The sequence below is a fragment of the Montipora foliosa genome, chromosome 9 (genome assembly GCF_036669935.1).
Source record: "Montipora foliosa isolate CH-2021 chromosome 9, ASM3666993v2, whole genome shotgun sequence".
NCBI classification, from domain to species: domain Eukaryota; kingdom Metazoa; phylum Cnidaria; class Anthozoa; order Scleractinia; family Acroporidae; genus Montipora; species Montipora foliosa.
Genome location: NC_090877.1, coordinates 678,132 through 698,071, shown reverse-complemented (window position 1 = coordinate 698,071; position 19,940 = coordinate 678,132). Strand labels below are relative to the sequence as shown.

Genomic DNA, 19,940 nt, shown 5'->3' with positions numbered 1-19,940 from the left:
AATAAAGAAAGAAAACTTGATTTCTGGTTCGTCAAGAGGATATTTTTGGCAGCCATTAATTGCACCGGAAACGCGGAAGGAGCGCTCGTGCCAGTCCTTCTCCGCATCGCACATTGGACCAAGAGCGGAATGCCCGTTTCACCGCCCTATGGACGGCCTATGTATAAGCGCCATGCTGCTGACTGCTGACCAAAACGAAAAGGACGCACTAGTTCCCGATCCTGTCTCTCACGTGTTATCCAAGATGGCGGAGGATGACAATCTTTCTACGGAGCATGATTCGAAAGATACTGGAGTTCATTGAAAGGATTAAGTGCTGACTTGGAGTGTGTAATTTTCGAGAGTAATGCATCATGTTCCTTTTGGAATAAGGCTGATTATGAGACTCAGAGAGCATCAAACAAGGTAATCTGTTGATTGGTTTTTCTCACAACCTATTGAATACATCGGAATAAAAGCTTTCTTTTTCATTTCTCCATGTACAGAGTGCTTTTATGTTTAAAGTTTGGCGCCTTTAAAGGACATTGCTTAAGCTAAGTAAATGTATTAACTCGAAAGATATCACATTCACATTCATAAGCTATTTCAGAGAGCTATGTGACCTTTAAATGGTATTGCAATAGTAATGGCATATGCTTTACACAGACTCAACTATGTAATGTAGCAAGTTACATAGTTATTACATAGCAAGTAAGGAGCAGTAAATAGCCTTTATATAGCTCAACATAGTTATATGATAAACTTTACATAGCGTTTACATATGTCTGGTTCTACAATGGATTTTCTTACTTCTTAAATTTTATACATAATAAGAAACTGCATGCTAAACATTTCTTTAAGTTTTTATCGGAAAAGAGTTGAATTTATAGAATAGAAACTGTAATAAACTAAAAATTTGTTTCATTTGAGAAATGCTAAAATTGTTAACAAGCTGTAGACTATCGCTAGTTTATTTCCAGTTTCCTGCAAGAAATGAAGACTGGAAGAAACTGTCATTTTCTGGCAGGACCTGATAGATGTATCAAATTCAAGCTATTTCCAGCTTTTGAAAGAACCCAAAACTTGCAAAAACTGGAAAACAATTTCTGGAATAAAAGCTGGAATTTGACTCTGGAATAAAGCTGTCACATTTTAGAAATTTCCAGAAATTTCCAGAACTTAACAGAAAGCTTGAAATTCATTTTGCAAGGGGTCAGTGCCAAATTTGTGCGAAATTCGACCGTCAAAAAGCATCTTGGTACATGGCTTTCTCAAACGAGACTATAAATCACCGGAATAAGCAATGTTTCCGCTGCAATTAAATTCAATAAAATTTTTGGGTAAATGAAACAGAGGTTTTTTGAGGCCCAATTTCAACATGCTGTTTGTCAACAAAAGTCGACCTTTGACCACCAAAGCAGCCTTGCATACGGAACCCGCGCCCGCAGTGCGCGCGGCAGTCAAAACCGTGCTATCCTGTCAATCATTTGCCCTTTCACCGGTAACAGTGCATTTCGGTTGTGCGTAAATGGCATTGCTGTCGATCTACCCCGTGGAAAAGATGCGACCAGTCTTTATTCGCGAGGTGAACACAAATAAATACATTATCAATACGGTTTTGCCGTCTTCTTACACTTGTATCGAAAATATCAGCCTGAATTCGTCTTAGAATAGTAAGAAAAAACATAAATAACAGCCAAAGCACAACAGCTTACGTTCGAATTCTGCTCGCGGACAACTCATGTTTGTTGACAAAAAAATTGCCATTAAATGGTTTTCTGGCCCTTTATTACTCTGGCCGCAGGCACGGCGGCCAGAGTTGAGTTTTCGGCCAGTTTTTTCACGTTTCCACCACAAATCGGCAAAGCCTGCTGACCACAAGAATCGCGGGCTCTAAGAAGGTGACGAAGAGCAGTAAAATGGACAGAGAGAAAAGTGCACGGAATGAATGCACGCGAAAAAAGTATCTAACGGTACAGGAACGAATCGGTCAGTGAGCCGAAAATATTGCCAAGTTGCATGCAAAGTGGATTCCAAAATGTTTCAACGTATGGCTCTAGTGATCATGAGTTGAGATCAAGTTTATCCGTGAACACAAAATGCGAATGTGAAGTGAAAAATATCAGAAGTATTACGGAAACGGAAACCTATAACCATGCAAAAGTGTGTACTATTGCAACTAAGAATAACGTTGATCGACGCAAGAACCAACATTTTGATCTGAGAGGTAAAGAGAATCTTGAAGACGCCATATTGAAAATTCAACAGCGCGAGTCCCATGTGAAAGCAAAACAAGTATGTACCGGGATCCGTATTATGATGTTTCTGTTTCTTGTAATTACTTGTTTTGAAATGTGGAGTAGAGGAACGTTGACGATTGTTCTTTTCAGTGGTGTCATTATAATAACAACCATCGCATGGATCATCTACAAGCAGTATGTAAGTTTATGTACTCTTATACGATGTTCACAAACGGTTTCTAATTCATTTGAAGACTATATTATGCTCTCTGAAGTGAAACAGTTACATTCAAGTGTACGAAATTATTCAACGGCTCCAATAAAGTTAACGAAGAAACTTGGAATCAGGTCTCGTTATGAGATGTTTGTTTACACCAGCAATAAGAATTTATTCGAACGCCATAGGTCCCGACGGGAACGTGAACCAAGTAGAATACCAGTTAAAAAGCTAAAGCGACTGTCGAAGAAGAATCGAAAGCTGCAAGCGTTTGTTTTTTTAAAAAATTCGGAAAAATACACCAAGGTCATCTAAAATTCATCGCTATGTTAAATTTAAATCGAAGTGGCATCGAAAAAGATTTAAAGAGATGCTTACATGTGTTTTACCCTCGTCAGTTTTCACGAGTCATAACCACAGAAATAATTATTGTAAGTTCAAACTAAGTTCCGATATAGAGAAGAACCCTGGGCCCATTGTGGACCCCAGTAAAACTATAAGAGCACCTTACAGCCAGGGCAACGTTAGAGTATTTGGTCAAAATGCTGGACAACAGTGTGTTGCGATGAGTTTGCGTTCTTTAATATACCACAACAATGGGGGGATTGATTGTCCTAATGATTTGATACAAATAATGGATGTTGGTAATCAGTTATATTCAAGGTTGGCGCAGTCAGCTGATCAGTCTTTTTTGCTGTCGGCGGAGTTACCATCAATGTTAATTGTGTTTCATACTGCCTACCAAGTTTCTTACAGTGAAAGCTACACTGGAAATGTTCATGGTAATAGTGCAATCGAGGGATATTGTTTTTGCTTGGAGCTTTCGAATCGCTTACGGCTCAAAGCTATACCTCGTTTATTTTAGGAGTAAGATGCACTGTTGTTGGAATCTATTGTTGTAATAATGGTGCTTTTAAAATATTTGATTCTCATGGTAGAGATTTGTATGGAAACAGTCACCCTGGAGGGACATGTGTTCTTTTAGAAGTACCATCTGTAAGTAGTTAAGTCCAGTATATTCAAAGTTTGTATCAGATCAGTGATTGCTGAAAACAACAGCTTTTGTCCTTGTAAGCAGTGTTGTCCACTGGCACTATATTCATTGTGTTACTCTGTCATCAAGCCCGCAGTTACTGGGATTCTAATACATTAGCTGCTATTGTGGACATTGGGACTAAATTCTGCCATGACTGGTGTATAAACAGTCATCTTACAATCAATGATTTACCTAAATATGTCACCATTTGTGGAGTAAAGGTGAAAGTGAATCTTCATGCCAAAAGTACAGGAGTGATGATCTATGATTCAACCTTTGCCCCATATACATTTCCAGGATAAATGTTTTAGTAAATTTTCGACCTATAATATACATTTGCTCACGAAAATGACTTCCTGTTTCTTCAGTGATGTCAGCATTCCAACGTTTACAAACATTTGTGAGGCTGACAAAATAAAATTTGAATACATATTTATTATGAACTATTACCTTCAAGGCATTGCAAGTTCTTTTTCCCTTAATTTCTGTAATATTTACATTTATTATATGGCTCTGTCTCACGAGGACTGGGAACTACAAAATTCACGAATTTGATTGGCTAAAATCGATATTGACCGCGGTCTAGATTTTCCCATCTAGACCGGCATCTAGACCGGTAATGTTTTGCGGTGAAAAGATGCAAACTAAAATGCAAAAATATTGAGTATTTCCTTCTACCAATATTTATTTATGGAAGTGCCAAACAGCATGATGACAAAAAAGAGGATGACGAGCAAACTTTGACAGAATTAAGTTCAGCTCATCGCCACTCATCGCCGTTCGCAAGCAAAATGTCAGTTAGTACAAACCAGTTACATTAAACGAATGAAATTGTTCTTGTTTGCCATATAATAAACATCTTATTAACCGAGCTTAGTCAGTCTGTATGGGAGAATCTTGACCTCGGTTGTGTGTACAGACCTCACTGCGTTCGGTCTGTACTCACGACCTCGGTCAAGATTCTCCCGTACAGACTGACTAAGCTCGGTTAATAAGAGCTAAGTACGAACTTCTTTCATCAGGGATTCGCTGACTTGAAGTTTGAAGTTCCTACTTATTTACTTAAAACCAACCTTTTACAAAAAAAAAAAGAAGGAAAAAAAAAAACACCAGCAACGATGATTCATCTTCATCCTAGCATTTCTTAAATAAAACACAGGAATCGGCCAGAGGATAGGCCGAATATGGCCTCTTGTTAATAGCGCTCACGTGAATTTTAAATGGAGTATCGGGAAAGAAAAATTGCCAAGTTGATATTTGTTTCGTGTAAACATACGTTTTTAAGCAGCGAAAATTTGTATAAGCACTACAAAACTTTTATTGACCATGGCTCGAAGGAACACCGTTTATAAGCTGCAAGGAAGTCGCTGATGAATTTTGCACAAAAACCTCGGCCCCTAACACGGGAAAGCCAGACTTGGAAAGTTTTTCAGCAAAGGCTCACTAAGGAAGAGCTTCTAGAGCTTGCCCTCACGCAGGTCGCCAGCTGATTCATGTCCGAAAAGAGCAAGATCTAGAATAGACTAGAATGGGCAGTCAAAATTGTGTTTCTTGTATTGTGTGAAAATTCATTCAAAACTTTTCCCTCACTTCCAAATAAGAACTTGCTGTGTCTTGCAATTCTACAGTGAATTACTATGAGGTCAATAAGAGAATCAACATCAAAGAGGCACTCCCAGGGGTTTTGGGGAAGAAGAGAACATGGCTAATTTGAACTGGGGAACAGAGTAACAATATCAAAATATTTTAGGGAACAAGGGAAGAAAACCAATTTAAATTTTAGGGATCAAAAAGCTGGGAACAAGTTTGAAAGTAATTTGGAGAACAACCTGGAAACACAAGCAAATATTTAATGGGAACAAGGACCCCTCCCCACAGGAGGGCCTCATCAAATGTTCTGCCTCTTTCATCCAACAGCTCAAACAAGCAATTCCAACAATTTTTGAATGACTGACACGAAAAGAAGACTCTCTTACAGAAATAAATTATTTATAATAACACTTTAGCATGCGAAACAATGGTACACACATACATATACATATTTATTAATCCTTTGAGTGAGGGACACTATACAGGATACTAAAAGGTCAAACGGGTTCGACGGGAGTAAATTAAAGGCTACATAAGAGCCTGACATGGTCAGATGCTTACAAGCACCCTCATGCCCATGTTTGTAAAAAAGCACAATGAAGTATTCCATGCGGCTGGTTTAGGCATTGTTTCATCTTTCAACATTGGGCAAAACCAAATCAACTCCATTCTCAGAGGGCAAATTATGGGGAAAGAAGCTAGAAGAAAAAACTGGCCTTAATCCAATTCTCCCAAGGTAATCTTTACAGAATAAGATTATTGAAGGAACACTTTTGAACGCTAACCTTAAGCTACTAACTATGCCTTAAGCCTTTTAAAACAAGCGCAAACAATATTAATAGTCTTTAAATTCACAAAATGTGAAACAGTATATTTTAGTCTCATATTAAATTAGATTTGGCTGCAATATATTCCTTAAAACCATGCAGAACTATTTACCATAAAATGTGGAACATTTCCTGCCTATCTAAATATGCCACAAAAGGGCTCCAAAAAGCAACCAGTTAAGTTTTTAGATAAAGATAGTGTCTCTATGGAGGTCTGAGACAATACCTAAAAATTAAATAATTTGATGTGATCAAGACATTGAATGACCAAGCAATAAACAAACAGCAGCAATGTATGTTAGGTTCACAAAGTGGGAATGAAAAAAAATATTCCTCAACTGATGTTTCAAGATGCATTTAAATTAATTTTCTATCAACAATTCAAGGGACTGACTTTTCACTGGGATTGATTTACGTTTCCATGATAAGTTTGAAAGTGAATCTGGCAACCACAGTGCCCTATAAAATGGGAAACAGCTTTACCAAACCCTTTAAACTAATATTTTACAAGGGAAACCATTGTTGATGCCCTGCATTGTTATGGCTACAATTATTGTCCATTCAACCAACAGTTTCTCCTAATTTTGTGTACCATTCACTTGTTGGTTCCTTAATAAAAAAATCGCTAATTCAATTAAGGATTCAAGTCCTTTCAAATCATCAAAGTTACTTTGCGACATCAGGAACAAACGAAAAAATACAAGCACTGAAGAACAAACAAATTAACTGCTCGAGAATGCACGACTCCCTTTGAAACAGCAAAACAGGATCCTCGAGTCACTAAAAAAGTACTGCATGCTACGTGGATGTTTGTAGAACGATCGCAAGTTGTAATCACTGAAAGAAAACTCCACTCCAGATCTGATAGACGATGGTCGTGCAAAACTTGCCAAGCACGTGGAACACCCAACAGGATTGTTTGTTGTTTGGCACAGCAGATGAACGAAAAATTGTTCCCCTCACTATTCACCTGAAGTTCGATCATGATGGACACACACAAACAAGAGCTGAAAGAACTTCAAAAGGTCAGACGACCAAATGTGATTGACCCAACACTCGTTAGAGCGGCTCAGTTATCGGACATCAAAGTGCTGAACAAACCAAGGGATTTCGTCGTAAAAATGTTCAGCCAGCAACGTCTTCTTCTACAGAATAAAGTTCAAAAAGCGATCCTGGTTGTTAATCACATGCTAGCCCATGTCATAAACTGGACAAAGTGGATTAGCAAATTGATTGTCAGAACAATGCGTCATTTCAGTCTCGTTGAGTTCAAAGAAGCAACGGTCAAGAGAGTCACAAAAGAAGGCTGAGCGAATGTCCACCGATCTAACCAATCAGAACGTAAACAATTGGCGTGACGTCAGATAGCACAAGGATAGCACAGTTTTTCCCGCTCGCTGAATTCTGATTGGTCAGTTTAAATTTCAGTAGCTCCCGCCGTATGCAAGGAGAGGCAAGGTATATTAACACAGCGGTCAAATGAGTGCGCATGTTCAAGCCACGCGCGTGCGATTTTGGCGCGCGTGGGAATGGGGTGCATCATTTCCATAGGAACAAGTAAGCGTCAAAATGGCGGCAGATTTAAATTTCGCGGTATTTGTTTTCCATTAGCGGGGATAAGGCGAAAACAAAACAGATAAGGTTTTTACTTTAAACACAGCTCTTAAAGGGGCGTCTCTTTCATATATCTTTTTCAACAAAAAAACTATCTCTGCAACAATAGTGAATTTTCTTGTCGAGTTTACGCGTTCGTAGCAAAACATAAAGACTTGTGCTTTTATCGTGGTAGTTGTCGTCGTCGGCCTGTCTAGGGACAAATTTCCGGATGATAAAACCTGTTGCCTGAGCAGTAAAACTCGGGAGAAGAACGTTTGTAGAGCCAGAATAATTGAACTTAGTACCGAGATGGCTCGAGTGCCGGAAGTTGACAGTGTAAATTTTGTGTGCGCGTTTTATTGGCATCAATAAAGAACAAGTATCAATATCAGTTCGTGTTCCTTACCCACTCATTCGGCAACTTTGAGTAGTACCCCCATGCCTGAGCGACTATACAGAGTTACAGAGAAAAAAAATGCCATCCTATCGTCCAGGTACAAAGTGGTGCAGCAGTTGCCCACGAAATGCAGATAAAATATTCCCCTCTAAGGACATATAGAAAAGACCCAAGAAGAGGAAAACGGTGGGTGGTACCAAATAGGTTCTTTTCTCACACAACATCTGTGTCGTTCTTGTCTTATAACAAAAGTTAAAGCTCAAATAATTCTAAGTCTCTCTCAATATATTATGGTTCTATGTAATATATCACCAATTATTTTTAATTTTTTTCAGAGAAAGAGAGAGAGAGATAAGAAGGGGGGCAGGGAGGGAGGGAGGGAGGGAGAGCAAACATTTACCTGCATTTAAATACTAATTTCATTCACCAAAGCAGTAGATACTCTGCATACACTCTGACACGAGTCGATGGATGTCCCAACCAGAAAAATCACACAGAGTTGCAACAATTACAGACAGAAGTTGTACTCTTTCACACACATACTTACTTTAGGTACAGTATTTTAATTTAATAGTACAACATGAACAGGTATAAACTGGATACTTGGTACTGAAGACCATTTTGTTACACTAGCACACATTAGTAAATGCAGTTTTTAAAAGGAGCTTGGTGCTTTCCTTGATATCCATGGAAGCTTAAGATTTGGTTTGAACTATGCCCCTGTGTGTGTACAACAGACCGCTATACAAAAAAACCAAGCAAACTGTAAACAAATGATGCAAATGAAAGTCAAAGAAGCAATTCAGATATGTAATCGCTCATAAACAAGTAGACGCAATAACATTTGTCTCTTCTAATGTATGTTCCCATGTATTTTTCTCTAACTTTAGCAAAAGTACTGATTATCAGTCTACTGGATGACTTTTATAACATTTACATGTATACCATAAGAACAACAATAAATCTTAAACTCTCATAAGCCACACAAATGGCTTCAAGTCATGTGGACATTTCGTATGCACACCACATGCCATTCCACTACCTGATGACATGAATGGGCATCACACATGGCAGTGAAAGGGGAGCGCGGATTAACCTTTGCTCAGTTTTAAAAACTTGACTTGCGCTTGACTTGCTGTTCTAGCGAAATTTCAACTATTTATAACCGAAGTTGTAGCACAGTGGCGAAGTTACCATGAAACCAAGATAGCCACTGAAAAACACGCTATATTTTATCTTTAAACGCGAATATCTCAAAAACGAACTCGGTGACTCCCATTTTTTATTGCTGGAGAGTAATTGGCACGCTAAGACAAAACTCATTGCAAAGTTTAAAAAAATTCTTTGCAGCAGATTCATAGCCACCTTCACAATTGGGAAATTTTAATGTGGTTCTGAATCTGCTCCAGATTTTTTTTTAACTTTGCAAAGAGTTTCATCTTAGCCTGCTAATCGCTTTTCAGCAATAAAAAATGGGGGACACTTTAGTTCGTTTTTGAGATACTAAGTGCTTTAACACAAAATATAGGGCGTTTTTAGATGGTTCTTCTGTTGCCATGGTAATTTATTACGTCACAGTAACATGTGCATCTTGTTTAACGATTATCGGCAGGGTTTCATGTGGTACCATAACATTGCCGTTAAGTGAAACAGCGTTATAGAGTTAGTCCGTCTAATGAGACATTCCCTCAAAAATGGTTGAAGCTGGTTTGAGCCACCTTGACACGCACGCGCTAGTTTCTGGATAGTTTATACATCAGTGTTTTCGACACATACAACGGAATTAGCATGCTTGTGGTCAATATAATTCTCTAAAACCCGCATACCACCACACCGTGTATGTCTTGTAGGTTGGAAAGGATTTCTTGTTCGTTAAAGTTCAGAGAGAGAGAGCGAAATTTATTCTTAATCTAGGTGCAAGTTTCATTCAGAAAATGTGATTAAAATATTTTTTCAAGAAAAACAAAAAAATTGCGCAAGGTGGCTGTACGGCTGTGAGGGTGCATGTGTTTCTTATTTTACTTATTATTTATATTACTATGATATTTATGTAATAATATTATATAAATTATACATACTACTAGTATAAAATTATATACTATAATAAAGTTTCTATGTAACGCCTGCTCTCATTGATTTAAACACTGTGCTTTATGAGAGTACAAAGCACGGAACAAACGAAAGCTCACGCCATCATCCGCAGAAATGGCAGATAAATTTTTGAATTTTTCCTTGGGTGTTATTGAGCAGTTTGTTTTCCAATTGTCATATCAGAAACGTGCAGGTTTTCATGGGCAACAATTCGGCCGATTTTCACTGAACATAATTATTTAGATCCTCTTTTTTGCTGTTTTTTACGGACTGAAACATAGAGGCACTTGTTTTTCCTGAATAAGTCCGGCCAGGTGACTGAAGCAGTTGGAAGGCTCTCTGGGTATAAATCGGCGTCTCAGTTACTGTGACTAACTGTACGAAATCAGTCAACTGATTCACTTTAGTAGGGAACGAGAGCAACAAGGTGAAAAAGAAATTTCTGTTAATAAGGTTTATAGAACAATGCTCTCAGCAAATAGGACAAGCCGGCAATGGACACCTTTTCATTTCTCTGCTCTCGAGTTAGAAGATCCAACTGAATCAGCCGGTTACCATTAATTTACAACTGAATCAGTTATTGACATGAATGGCGCCGGATAATAGCGGAAGACCATCCCTACGATTTTCCTCGCACTTGCAGTAACTTTTGCTGTTCTCTGGGTCAACTGAATAAGTCGGGTTGTGTAGCTGAATCAGTTGGAAGGCTCTCTGGGCAATCAAGCTTTTCGCGTACGAAATCAGTCAACTGAACAAGTCCACGAGACTTGACGCAGTTATCAGTGAGACAACTTTATGGTATATGGACCTATATGCAAAGAGATATATATGCATCACTGTTCATATGCTTCTGGAACTAAGGCGGACAACATCAGTGAATAAGCAAAGGAAAACAATCCATCACGCCAATTTAAACAACACCAACACCAGCGCAAATGTCACGGGCATGTGTCTACAATGTAATTCAATTCACAATCGCAATAATTGAATTTACCAGAGAATGATTCAAAGCTTTTTTTCTCCTTGTTCTTTTATTTTTCCTTTCTAGTTCCCCGCTAAAGCAAGGCTTCCAAGGCAAATAATTATTTACAGAATGTAAAAAAAATTTGACTAAGACACGGCAAGAAAAGCAGTCGATGTTTCTTATTACAACGGTTCTAAGGGGCGTGCAATTCATCGCAAGAGCTCGTACATTAAGGGCTTAATAAGTGTTTGTTTGATTGGGATCAAATCCAGATCTGCCTGCAAATGCCAACATTCATCCACAACGGGCGAAGTAAGTACATGTAATTGCTGTTTTTTCTTTAATTATCCATGCGCGTGTGTAAAAATTATAAGTAATGCGGCTTTCTCAAAAAATAGCATGCCTTGACTGCGTTTTGGCTGGTAAGGAACAAGTCCGTATTGCAAGTCATTTTTGCTCCCATAAATTAAACAGTGATTTAGCAGTCGGTATGAAAATTGTCTGCTTGAAGGTCGCAAACAGTTTCAATATTGACGGTGAGTCAAAGCTTGCTTTATGTTCATAAAGAAATTAAAGAATAAATAATGTGTAAAAAAATTGGCACAAACACAGGGCTCTCCCTAGTTTTCAGCACAACTGGTTGGGGCCTTTTCAAACCGGTAAAGCATTTGGTTAATGTTGGACGTTCTGCAACGGATAAGCGACTTCTGAGCGTTTGCAGGCGGTAATAAGTGCTCTTACAAGCGGTAGATTTTACCGGTTACCGCCTAATAAGGAGAACCCTGGAACGTGGTCGCTTTCCATTGGCTCGGACAAAACTGCTTCACTTGTGGTTTGATTTGAGCCAGACAACTTGTCATCACAAGAATTACGATTGGCGGAGAGGGTATGAAACAGTCAACTGATTCAGTACTGATAAGCCACCACTTGATATTTGATTCCTATTGGTTAAAACTGTACTGAATCAAACATTCCAGTTTGGATTTAGCAGGTGTTAAGGGTTAATCCGTGTTCCCCTTTCACTGCCATGTGTGATGCCCATTCATGTGGGCAGGCACAATTTTTGTTATTACTTCTCCAAATCGGATCGAGATGCCGTGGGCAAATCGCTGTACCCAAATCTTAAACCTGATTCGATAGGCAATGGGAAGCCAATGAAGTTCGTAGAGAGCTAGTATAGTAAATGGTTAGAACCCAAATGAAAACGAACAGCATACTTAACCCTTTCAGCCCCGTGGGGTTCCCCATTGACGAGTAAAATCGTCTGGCGTTAGACAGAGTAAAATCTATAAGTGGACCTATTGGGAGTGAAAGGGTTATTAAGGCACCATTGGTAGTACGGTGTCTAAGTGGCTACCCACATGTACGCATTGCGTACCTACTTTTTTAAACAACGCCGAGAAATACGAAAACACAATAGTTTCAATGTCCTGACTACAGGATGCTAAACTGGCACAGCAAGATTAATTGAGCAGTCAGAGGGAATAACTATCTTAAGCCAATTTTCGAAATGCCTTTCTTCATCAGGGTTTTCCAACGAATGATTTTGGCGTGTGAAGAGAGAGAGGGAAAGGCATAATTTGAATAACCGGTTTATGCATCTCTAGTATAAAAACAGCCAATTCTGTCCTGACGAGCAGCCTTTCTCAATGGAAACGTGTGAGCAGTTCAATTAGCTCATTCAAATTTCCTGGATCAAAATACATGGAGTAACCAGGTATCCAGACAAAAAAAATTGTGACGAAAAAGCAGGCAATTCCAACATTGGATACATTTAGACATGAAATAAAAAATTATGAGTTTGACGTCAATTTCAGAAAATTGAATATTACACTCTTAATGGCATCCCCTCCTGTTGGGAACTTTTAATTAGCTTTCGATAAGAAAGATGAAATGGAATGCCGTCGCTTTTCTATAGGCTGTTTTTCCCTCATTTACTTAATAGAATTTCTATTTTTAATGTTCGGTGATTATTATTGTATAAAACGCTCTTAGTCTGTTAAATGCCCAAGTATTTATTCTGTAACAACTGTCTCCATTAGTCGAAATCATTCCTTGGGAAACCCTGATGAAGAAAGGCATATTTCTTTCAAAATACTAGCTTAAGATAGTTATTCCTTCACTGTTCATTTAACCTTGCTGTGCCGGCTTCGCATCCTGTACTCAGAGCATTGAACCTATTTTCTTTTCGTTCATTTATCTTCTAGGTGCACCCCAGATTTCTGAGAAAAACTTCCTGGTTTTGATTATCAGCAATGGTGGATAAAAAGTTGGACCTTTTGGAGCGGCATATGCAAGAGCTTAGCGTTGCAAGAAAGGAGGGAGACAGACAAGGCAAGGGTTTGGCTTATTTCAATCTTGGTAGATACTATCAGGGCACAGCTGACTTTAATCAGGCCATAACAAATTACACAGAAGCATTAGCCATTTTTAAGGAAGTGGGTTTCAGGGCCGGAGAAGGAGCGGCCTATGGAAATCTCGGCAATGCTTATCAAAGTCTTGGTAATTTTAAGCAAGCCATAGAGTATCACCATCAACATCTTAGTATTGCAAAAGAGGTAGGAGACAGGGCCGGAGAAGGAAGAGCTTATGGAAATCTTGGCAATGCTTATGACAGTCTTGGTAATTTCAAGCAAGCTATAGAGTATCACCATCAACGTCTTAGTATTGCAAAAGAGGTAGGGGACAGGGCAGGAGAAGGAAGAGCTTATGGAAATCTCGGCAATGCTTATAAAAGTCTTGGTAATTTCAAGCAAGCCATAGAGTATCACCATCAACGTCTTAGTATTGCAAAAGAGGTAGGGGACAGGGCAGGAGAAGGAAGAGCTTATGGAAATCTCGGCAATGCTTATAAAAGTCTTGGTAATTTCAAGCAAGCCATAGAGTATCACCATCAACGTCTTAGTATTGCAAAAGAGGTAGGGGACAGGGCCGGAGAAGGAGCGGCCTATGGAAATCTCGGCAATGCTTATAAAAGTCTTGGTAATTTCAAGCAGGCCATAGAGTATCACCATCAATGTCTTAGTATTGCAAAAGAGGTAGGAGACAGGGCCGGAGAAGGAGGAGCTTATTGCAATCTCGGCAACGCTTATCAAAGTCTTGGTAATTTCAAGCAAGCCATAGAGTATCACCATCAACATCTTAGTATTGCAAAAGAGGTAGGAGACAGGGCCGGAGAAGGAAGAGCTTATTGCAATCTCGGCAACGCTTATCAAAGTCTTGGTAATTTCAAGCAAGCCATAGAGTATCACCATCAACATCTTAGTATTGCAAAAGAGATAGGGGACAGAGCCGGAGAAGGAAGAGCTTATGGAAATCTCGGCAATGCTTATGACAGTCTTGGTAATTTCAAGCAAGCCATAGAGTATCACCATCAATGTCTTAGTATTGCAAAAGAGGTAGGGGACAGGGCCGGAGAAGGAGCGGCCTATGGAAATCTCGGCAATGCTTATAAAAGTCTTGGTAATTTCAAGCAGGCCATAGAGTATCACCATCAATGTGTAAGTATTGCAAAAGAGGTAGGAGACAGGGCCGGAGAAGGAAGAGCTTATTGCAATCTCGGCAACGCTTATCAAAGTCTTGGTAATTTCAAGCAAGCCATAGAGTATCACCATCAACATCTTAGTATTGCAAAAGAGGTAGGGGACAGGGCCGGAGAAGGAGCGGCCTATGGAAATCTCGGCAATGCTTATGACAGTCTTGGTAATTTCAAGCAAGCTATAGAGTATCACCATCAACGTCTTAGTATTGCAAAAGAGGTAGGGGACAGGGCAGGAGAAGGAAGAGCTTATTGCAATCTCGGCAATGCTTATAAAAGTCTTGGTAATTTCAAGCAAGCCATAGAGTATCACCATCAACATCTTAGTATTGCAAAAGAGGTAGGGGACAGGGCAGGAGAAGGAAGAGCTTATGGAAATCTCGGCAACGCTTATCAAAGTCTTGGTAATTTCAAGCAGGCCATAGAGTATCACCATCAACATCTTAGTATTGCAAAAGAGGTAGGGGACAGGGCCGGAGAAGGAGCGGCCTATGGAAATCTCGGCAATGCTTATAAAAGTCTTGGTAATTTCAAGCAGGCCATAGAGTATCACCATCAATGTCTTAGTATTGCAAAAGAGGTAGGAGACAGGGCCGGAGAAGGAGGAGCTTATTGCAATCTCGGCAACGCTTATCAAAGTCTTGGTAATTTCAAGCAAGCCATAGAGTATCACCATCAACATCTTAGTATTGCAAAAGAGGTAGGGGACAGGGCCGGAGAAGGAGCGGCCTATGGAAATCTCGGCAATGCTTATGACAGTCTTGGTAATTTCAAGCAAGCTATAGAGTATCACCATCAACGTCTTAGTATTGCAAAAGAGGTAGGGGACAGGGCAGGAGAAGGAAGAGCTTATGGAAATCTCGGCAATGCTTATAAAAGTCTTGGTAATTTCAAGCAAGCCATAGAGTATCACCATCAAGATCTTAGTATTGCAAAAGAGGTAGGGGACAGGGCAGGAGAAGGAAGAGCTTATGGAAATCTCGGCAACGCTTATCAAAGTCTTGGTAATTTCAAGCAAGCCATAGAGTATCACCATCAACATCTTAGTATTTGCCAGGAAACAGAGGACCCAATAGGGCTGGCAAGTGCATGTTATGATATTGGTCATGTTCATGAATTTTTTGGCTCCTTGAGCAAAGCTCTTAATTACTGTCGTCTAAGCGTTTATTATTTTGATGAAGTTAGGCGTCTTCTTCAGTCAGAGGATGCATGGAAAATAAGCTTTCGTGACACAAAGGGGTTTGCGTACACCGCTCTGTGGACAGCACTCTTGAAGAATGGAGAGGTTGATGAAGCTTTGTATGCTGCTGAGCAAGGACGAGCACAGGCTTTGGCAGACATTTTAAAGATGCAATACAGCGTTGATGAGAAACCTATGATGAAGGTAACTATCTCTTTGGTTATGAAAGATCTACCTTCACAAACTGTTTTCACAGCACTTGAAGGGCACACGATCAGCTTCTGGTTGCTAAGAGATGATATCAGGATAAATTTTAGACAAAAGAAAATCGAAAATGGAACTGCCAAGTCTCTAATGCAAAGTACGTTAGAACAGATCAATGCAGGGGTTGTTTTGCGATGCGAGAATCGTTCACTTGAAAGACAAGGCAGCGACTTCTCGAGCAGTAGGGAAAGTGTTGAAGAAACTTTTCAGTCTTTGAGCTTCTCTGTGCACTCTTTGCAGCCCTTGTATGATGCCTTAATCAGTCCTATAGCGGACTTGATCCAGGGCGATGACTTAGTGTTTGTTCCTGATGGACACTTTTGCCTGGCTCCTTTTTCTGCAATGAGTGACTCTGTCAGGATCCGTGTAATTCCCTCGCTGACTGCTTTAAAATTGATCACTATGGCACCTGATAACTTCCAAAGTAAGAATGAAGCGCTGCTTGTAGGCGATCCGTGCTTGAGCGAAGTCACTTACGGCACTGGTGAACCCATGTATGGACAGCTGCCGTGTGCGAAAAAAGAGGTGGATATAATTGGAGAACTTCTGCAGACCGTGCCTCTTACAGGAAAAAATGCAACCAAAGCTGAGGTGCTGAGAAGAATGAAGTCAGTTACCTTAATCCACATTGCTGCACATGGGGATGACGGATCTGGAGAAATTGCTTTGGCCCCAAATCCCGAACGCACATTCAAGATCCCCGAAGAGGAAGACTACATGTTATCATTGAGCGATGTTCAAGCAGTTCACCTTCAGGCAAGACTGGTTGTGCTTAGTTGCTGTCATAGTGGCCAGGGAGAGGTAAAATCTGAGGGTATTGTGGGAATAGCCAGGGCTTTCCTGTGTGCTGGTGCCCGGTCTGTACTGGTGTCACTCTGGGCAATCGACGACGAGGCGACCTTCTTGTTCATGAAGAGTTTTTACCAACACTTGGCAGATAGAAAAAGTGCAAGTACAGCTCTTCACCATGCTATGAAATCTCTTCAGGAGACAAAGAATTATTCGGCCATAAAATACTGGGCGCCATTTGTGCTAATCGGCGATGATGTCACCTTTGAGTTTGGGCAGCTGGAACACGAAAAGAATGGTAAGTGCTATTTAAATATAACTTTAATGACTGAATCGCTGTACTTTGTACATGTTTTTAACCAGGAAGTTGTCGAAAGGAGCAGGTACGTTCTTCACAAAGAAATGGCTTTAAAATCGGTTGCCAGAGTGGATATTTTTACTGGAACTGCTTTGGCTAATACCTAAATTAAATATTGTCTGCATTCACCGAGTCAGCTACTTCAGCTTCCTGCAGATAGCTAGCTGTTTGAGCCCGTGTTATGATGGAATGACTGAAACTGATCGGTGATTGTCGATTGCTTATGTCAAGTGAAGTGAGTTATTGAGGTCTTCAAGTCTACATGTCAAAGTAACAGTGAATAGGAATTGTTCCTATTAACTCTAGCACAAACAGTTAAATGAATGAATTAAGATAATTGTTATATTATTTACTTGTCAATCAGAACGAAATTCGTTATTTGCATTTAATCCACTACTTGTTTCTTTCTTCCTTGTTTTTCTTTTTCAGAAACGATGTCCAAAACGTGAAAAACTTACTTGGACTGCGATACGTCGATATGTTATTTTCCTTTCTTCGATTATATGAGTTATTGAAAACAATTCAATCATTGATACCTCAGTAGCTGTCAGACACAAGATATCATGCCAATTATAGTTAAAGTACCATGAGATTTCAGTAGTATTAAGATACTCTTCAAGTCCTTACATTTGTGCCTTGTTTTGTAAGCATCTGTTCCAGGATTAGTTAATCACTTGATAGAAATCAGGGGTTTGTTTCCATAACTGAGGATCTAGCCGTCTTGTTATTTTGGCCCTTGAAAATAACTCCAAGCTTTTGCGGTTTGTTCCTCAGGTGACATGTGTACTCTTAAGCTTGCTATACCAACTTTCCATTTACAATATCATTAAGTGACAGTCTCGGAGAATGTGTATTTTCTGTGTTTCTGTAAGGTTGGCCAAAGCTAAATAAGCAAATTAATTGTTTTGGGAGGCAAATGTCTATAAGCTAAAAAACAACCTAGAAAAGTATAAATGTTTGGAAATTACAAAAATTTTAATGTAGCGTTCACATTTAAATGGGACGGAATTCCTGGAACAAAACGCTTTATTCCTAAAGGGTTTGAATCGGGCACAACATTGAGTTAGCCAATTTGTTTGTCTATTTTCCCACAAAACGTGGTTCAAAAACAGACACTTTTCTGACGTTGATGAGGACTAGGACAATATGGGTAAATCTAACTCTTAGGTGATGGACTCTTGCTAGGGCCTGGAACCAAACAAATGGAAAGTTCTTTACTTGTACATGTTGATTTTGTGATATTTTGTCACAGAGGGACTGGACCGATGCAAAATAATTCAATGAAATGGGCGATTTCTTAAAACTTCTAGAAGGTAAAAGGGTGTGTGGGGTAAAAGTTGCCTGATCTCTTAATTAATTGTGTGCATTTTAAACTCCTGGGGAGGTGGGACTTTGCCCATGCATATGCTTGTGGAAATTTTTTGAATTTTAAAAATGATGACTACCCGAGTCACGTTATTTCATACCACTTCGCACCATTGCAAACGTTGGTCAGTAACTCTTGAGTTGACAAAGGTATTAAAAGGGAAGCATTCCATCCTTTCTCCATGTTAAAACTGAGGGCAGGATGGGCACCCACCTCCTAAACTGTGCACGCCAAATCGAGAGTAAGGTCTAAGGTCTACTTCTCCACTACCATAGTCACGTCGACCACGGCTGAACGTGCAAACAGATTTAATCCGAGCTAAAGTCTTTGTCTAGCTCTCATTTGGAGTATTTTGTACCTGCTATGAACGGTCATCACTTCTTTCCATCCCTCAAACTGACATTTCCCTTTTTATTCAACTTATACGACGTACAGTGTACTTTAGACTTCAAATTTACTTCAACGAAACAAAGATTTTAAACAAGCTGAGAAGATTCAAAATAGGCGAGGCAAAGAGTTGAACCCGGATCGATGGCTTCACCTTGAAGTTTCCGATATCCACTAGGCTAACGAGACAACCTCCCGGAAAATCGTTTTTTTTAGACTATTGAAATAGTAGTACCCAGCAAAACAATTGAAAGTTAACCTTCTTCAACGGAGGTTTTAGACCTAAATACTGTAGATCAGTGCGGCATAGCTTAGAAACGCTATTTCTTGTTGAACTAAAGCTGTCATTCTGCTTGTTTTCATTGTTTTTAGAGCGGTAAGCTTGTCAATATTAACATAGCATAATGTGTCGTGTAATTGTTACGAAATGTCCAGTGTCAGTTTTAGGGATGGAAAGTAGTGTTGGCCGTTATGAACTCGCATGTTCATTTCCAACTCCTTGATAATGGCGTCATGAGGTCGCCGAAACATCGGAAGTTTAGCTTTTATCGCTAGTTTTTACATGTCCGTATTTCACTGTTTTCATCTTTATTTGGTAATTTAACATTTATGTTTCCTGATTTCTTTTTAGGGGATTTAACAATCATGTAATTAGTTTTCTTAATATTTATAGAGAGCTTGTTTAGATCGCACCATTCTTTAATTTTAGCCAGCTCTCTGTTATTTAGTTTTTCAAGATCTCGAATAGGTGATGAAACAAAGACATTAGTGTCATCAGCGAAAATCCTGAAGTTCAGTTTATCAGAGCAGTGGAAATGTTGTTTATATCAAGTAAGAATAAAAGAGGACCAAGGGAACTACCCTGTGGTACATCATATTTCATTGTTTGTTTGTTTTTGCCATTTGGCCAAAAATCGCGATTTTCAACCGTGTAACTTTTCGGGTGTTTAATATAAATTAGAGGGTGTTCAAGGTTTCGTACGAGCCTTTGTACATGTGCTATACGAATACGTGAGAAAATCCTGCAATCTTAATACAGATTGGAACTGTTCGATAGTGACTTAAGTTTCTTTTGCGATACATCTTAAACACGGCTGAGTCTTTGCCATGAGTCTTAAACG

General features: G+C 39.4%; 1 protein-coding gene across 16 annotated transcripts in view; it reads left to right on the top strand.

Moving 5' to 3' along the window:
- The window catches only part of LOC137969623 (tetratricopeptide repeat protein 28-like), a 34,023-nt gene that overhangs the window by 12,386 nt on the left and 1,697 nt on the right, over positions 1–19,940 (top strand). For 10 of the 16 annotated variants that reach the window (XM_068815942.1, XM_068815938.1, XM_068815945.1 and 7 more), the window contains 2 exons: positions 13,145–17,006; positions 17,496–19,688. In XM_068815942.1, coding sequence (XP_068672043.1) covers positions 13,193–17,006; positions 17,496–17,515 — 3,834 coding nt within the window. In that variant the 5' untranslated portion in view covers positions 13,145–13,192 and the 3' untranslated portion in view covers positions 17,516–19,688. Of the gene's footprint in view, positions 1–11,021; positions 11,250–13,144; positions 17,007–17,495; positions 19,689–19,940 lie in introns of those variants that run through there. The other 6 variants (XM_068815947.1, XM_068815946.1, XM_068815944.1 and 3 more) reach the window with 3 other exon arrangements.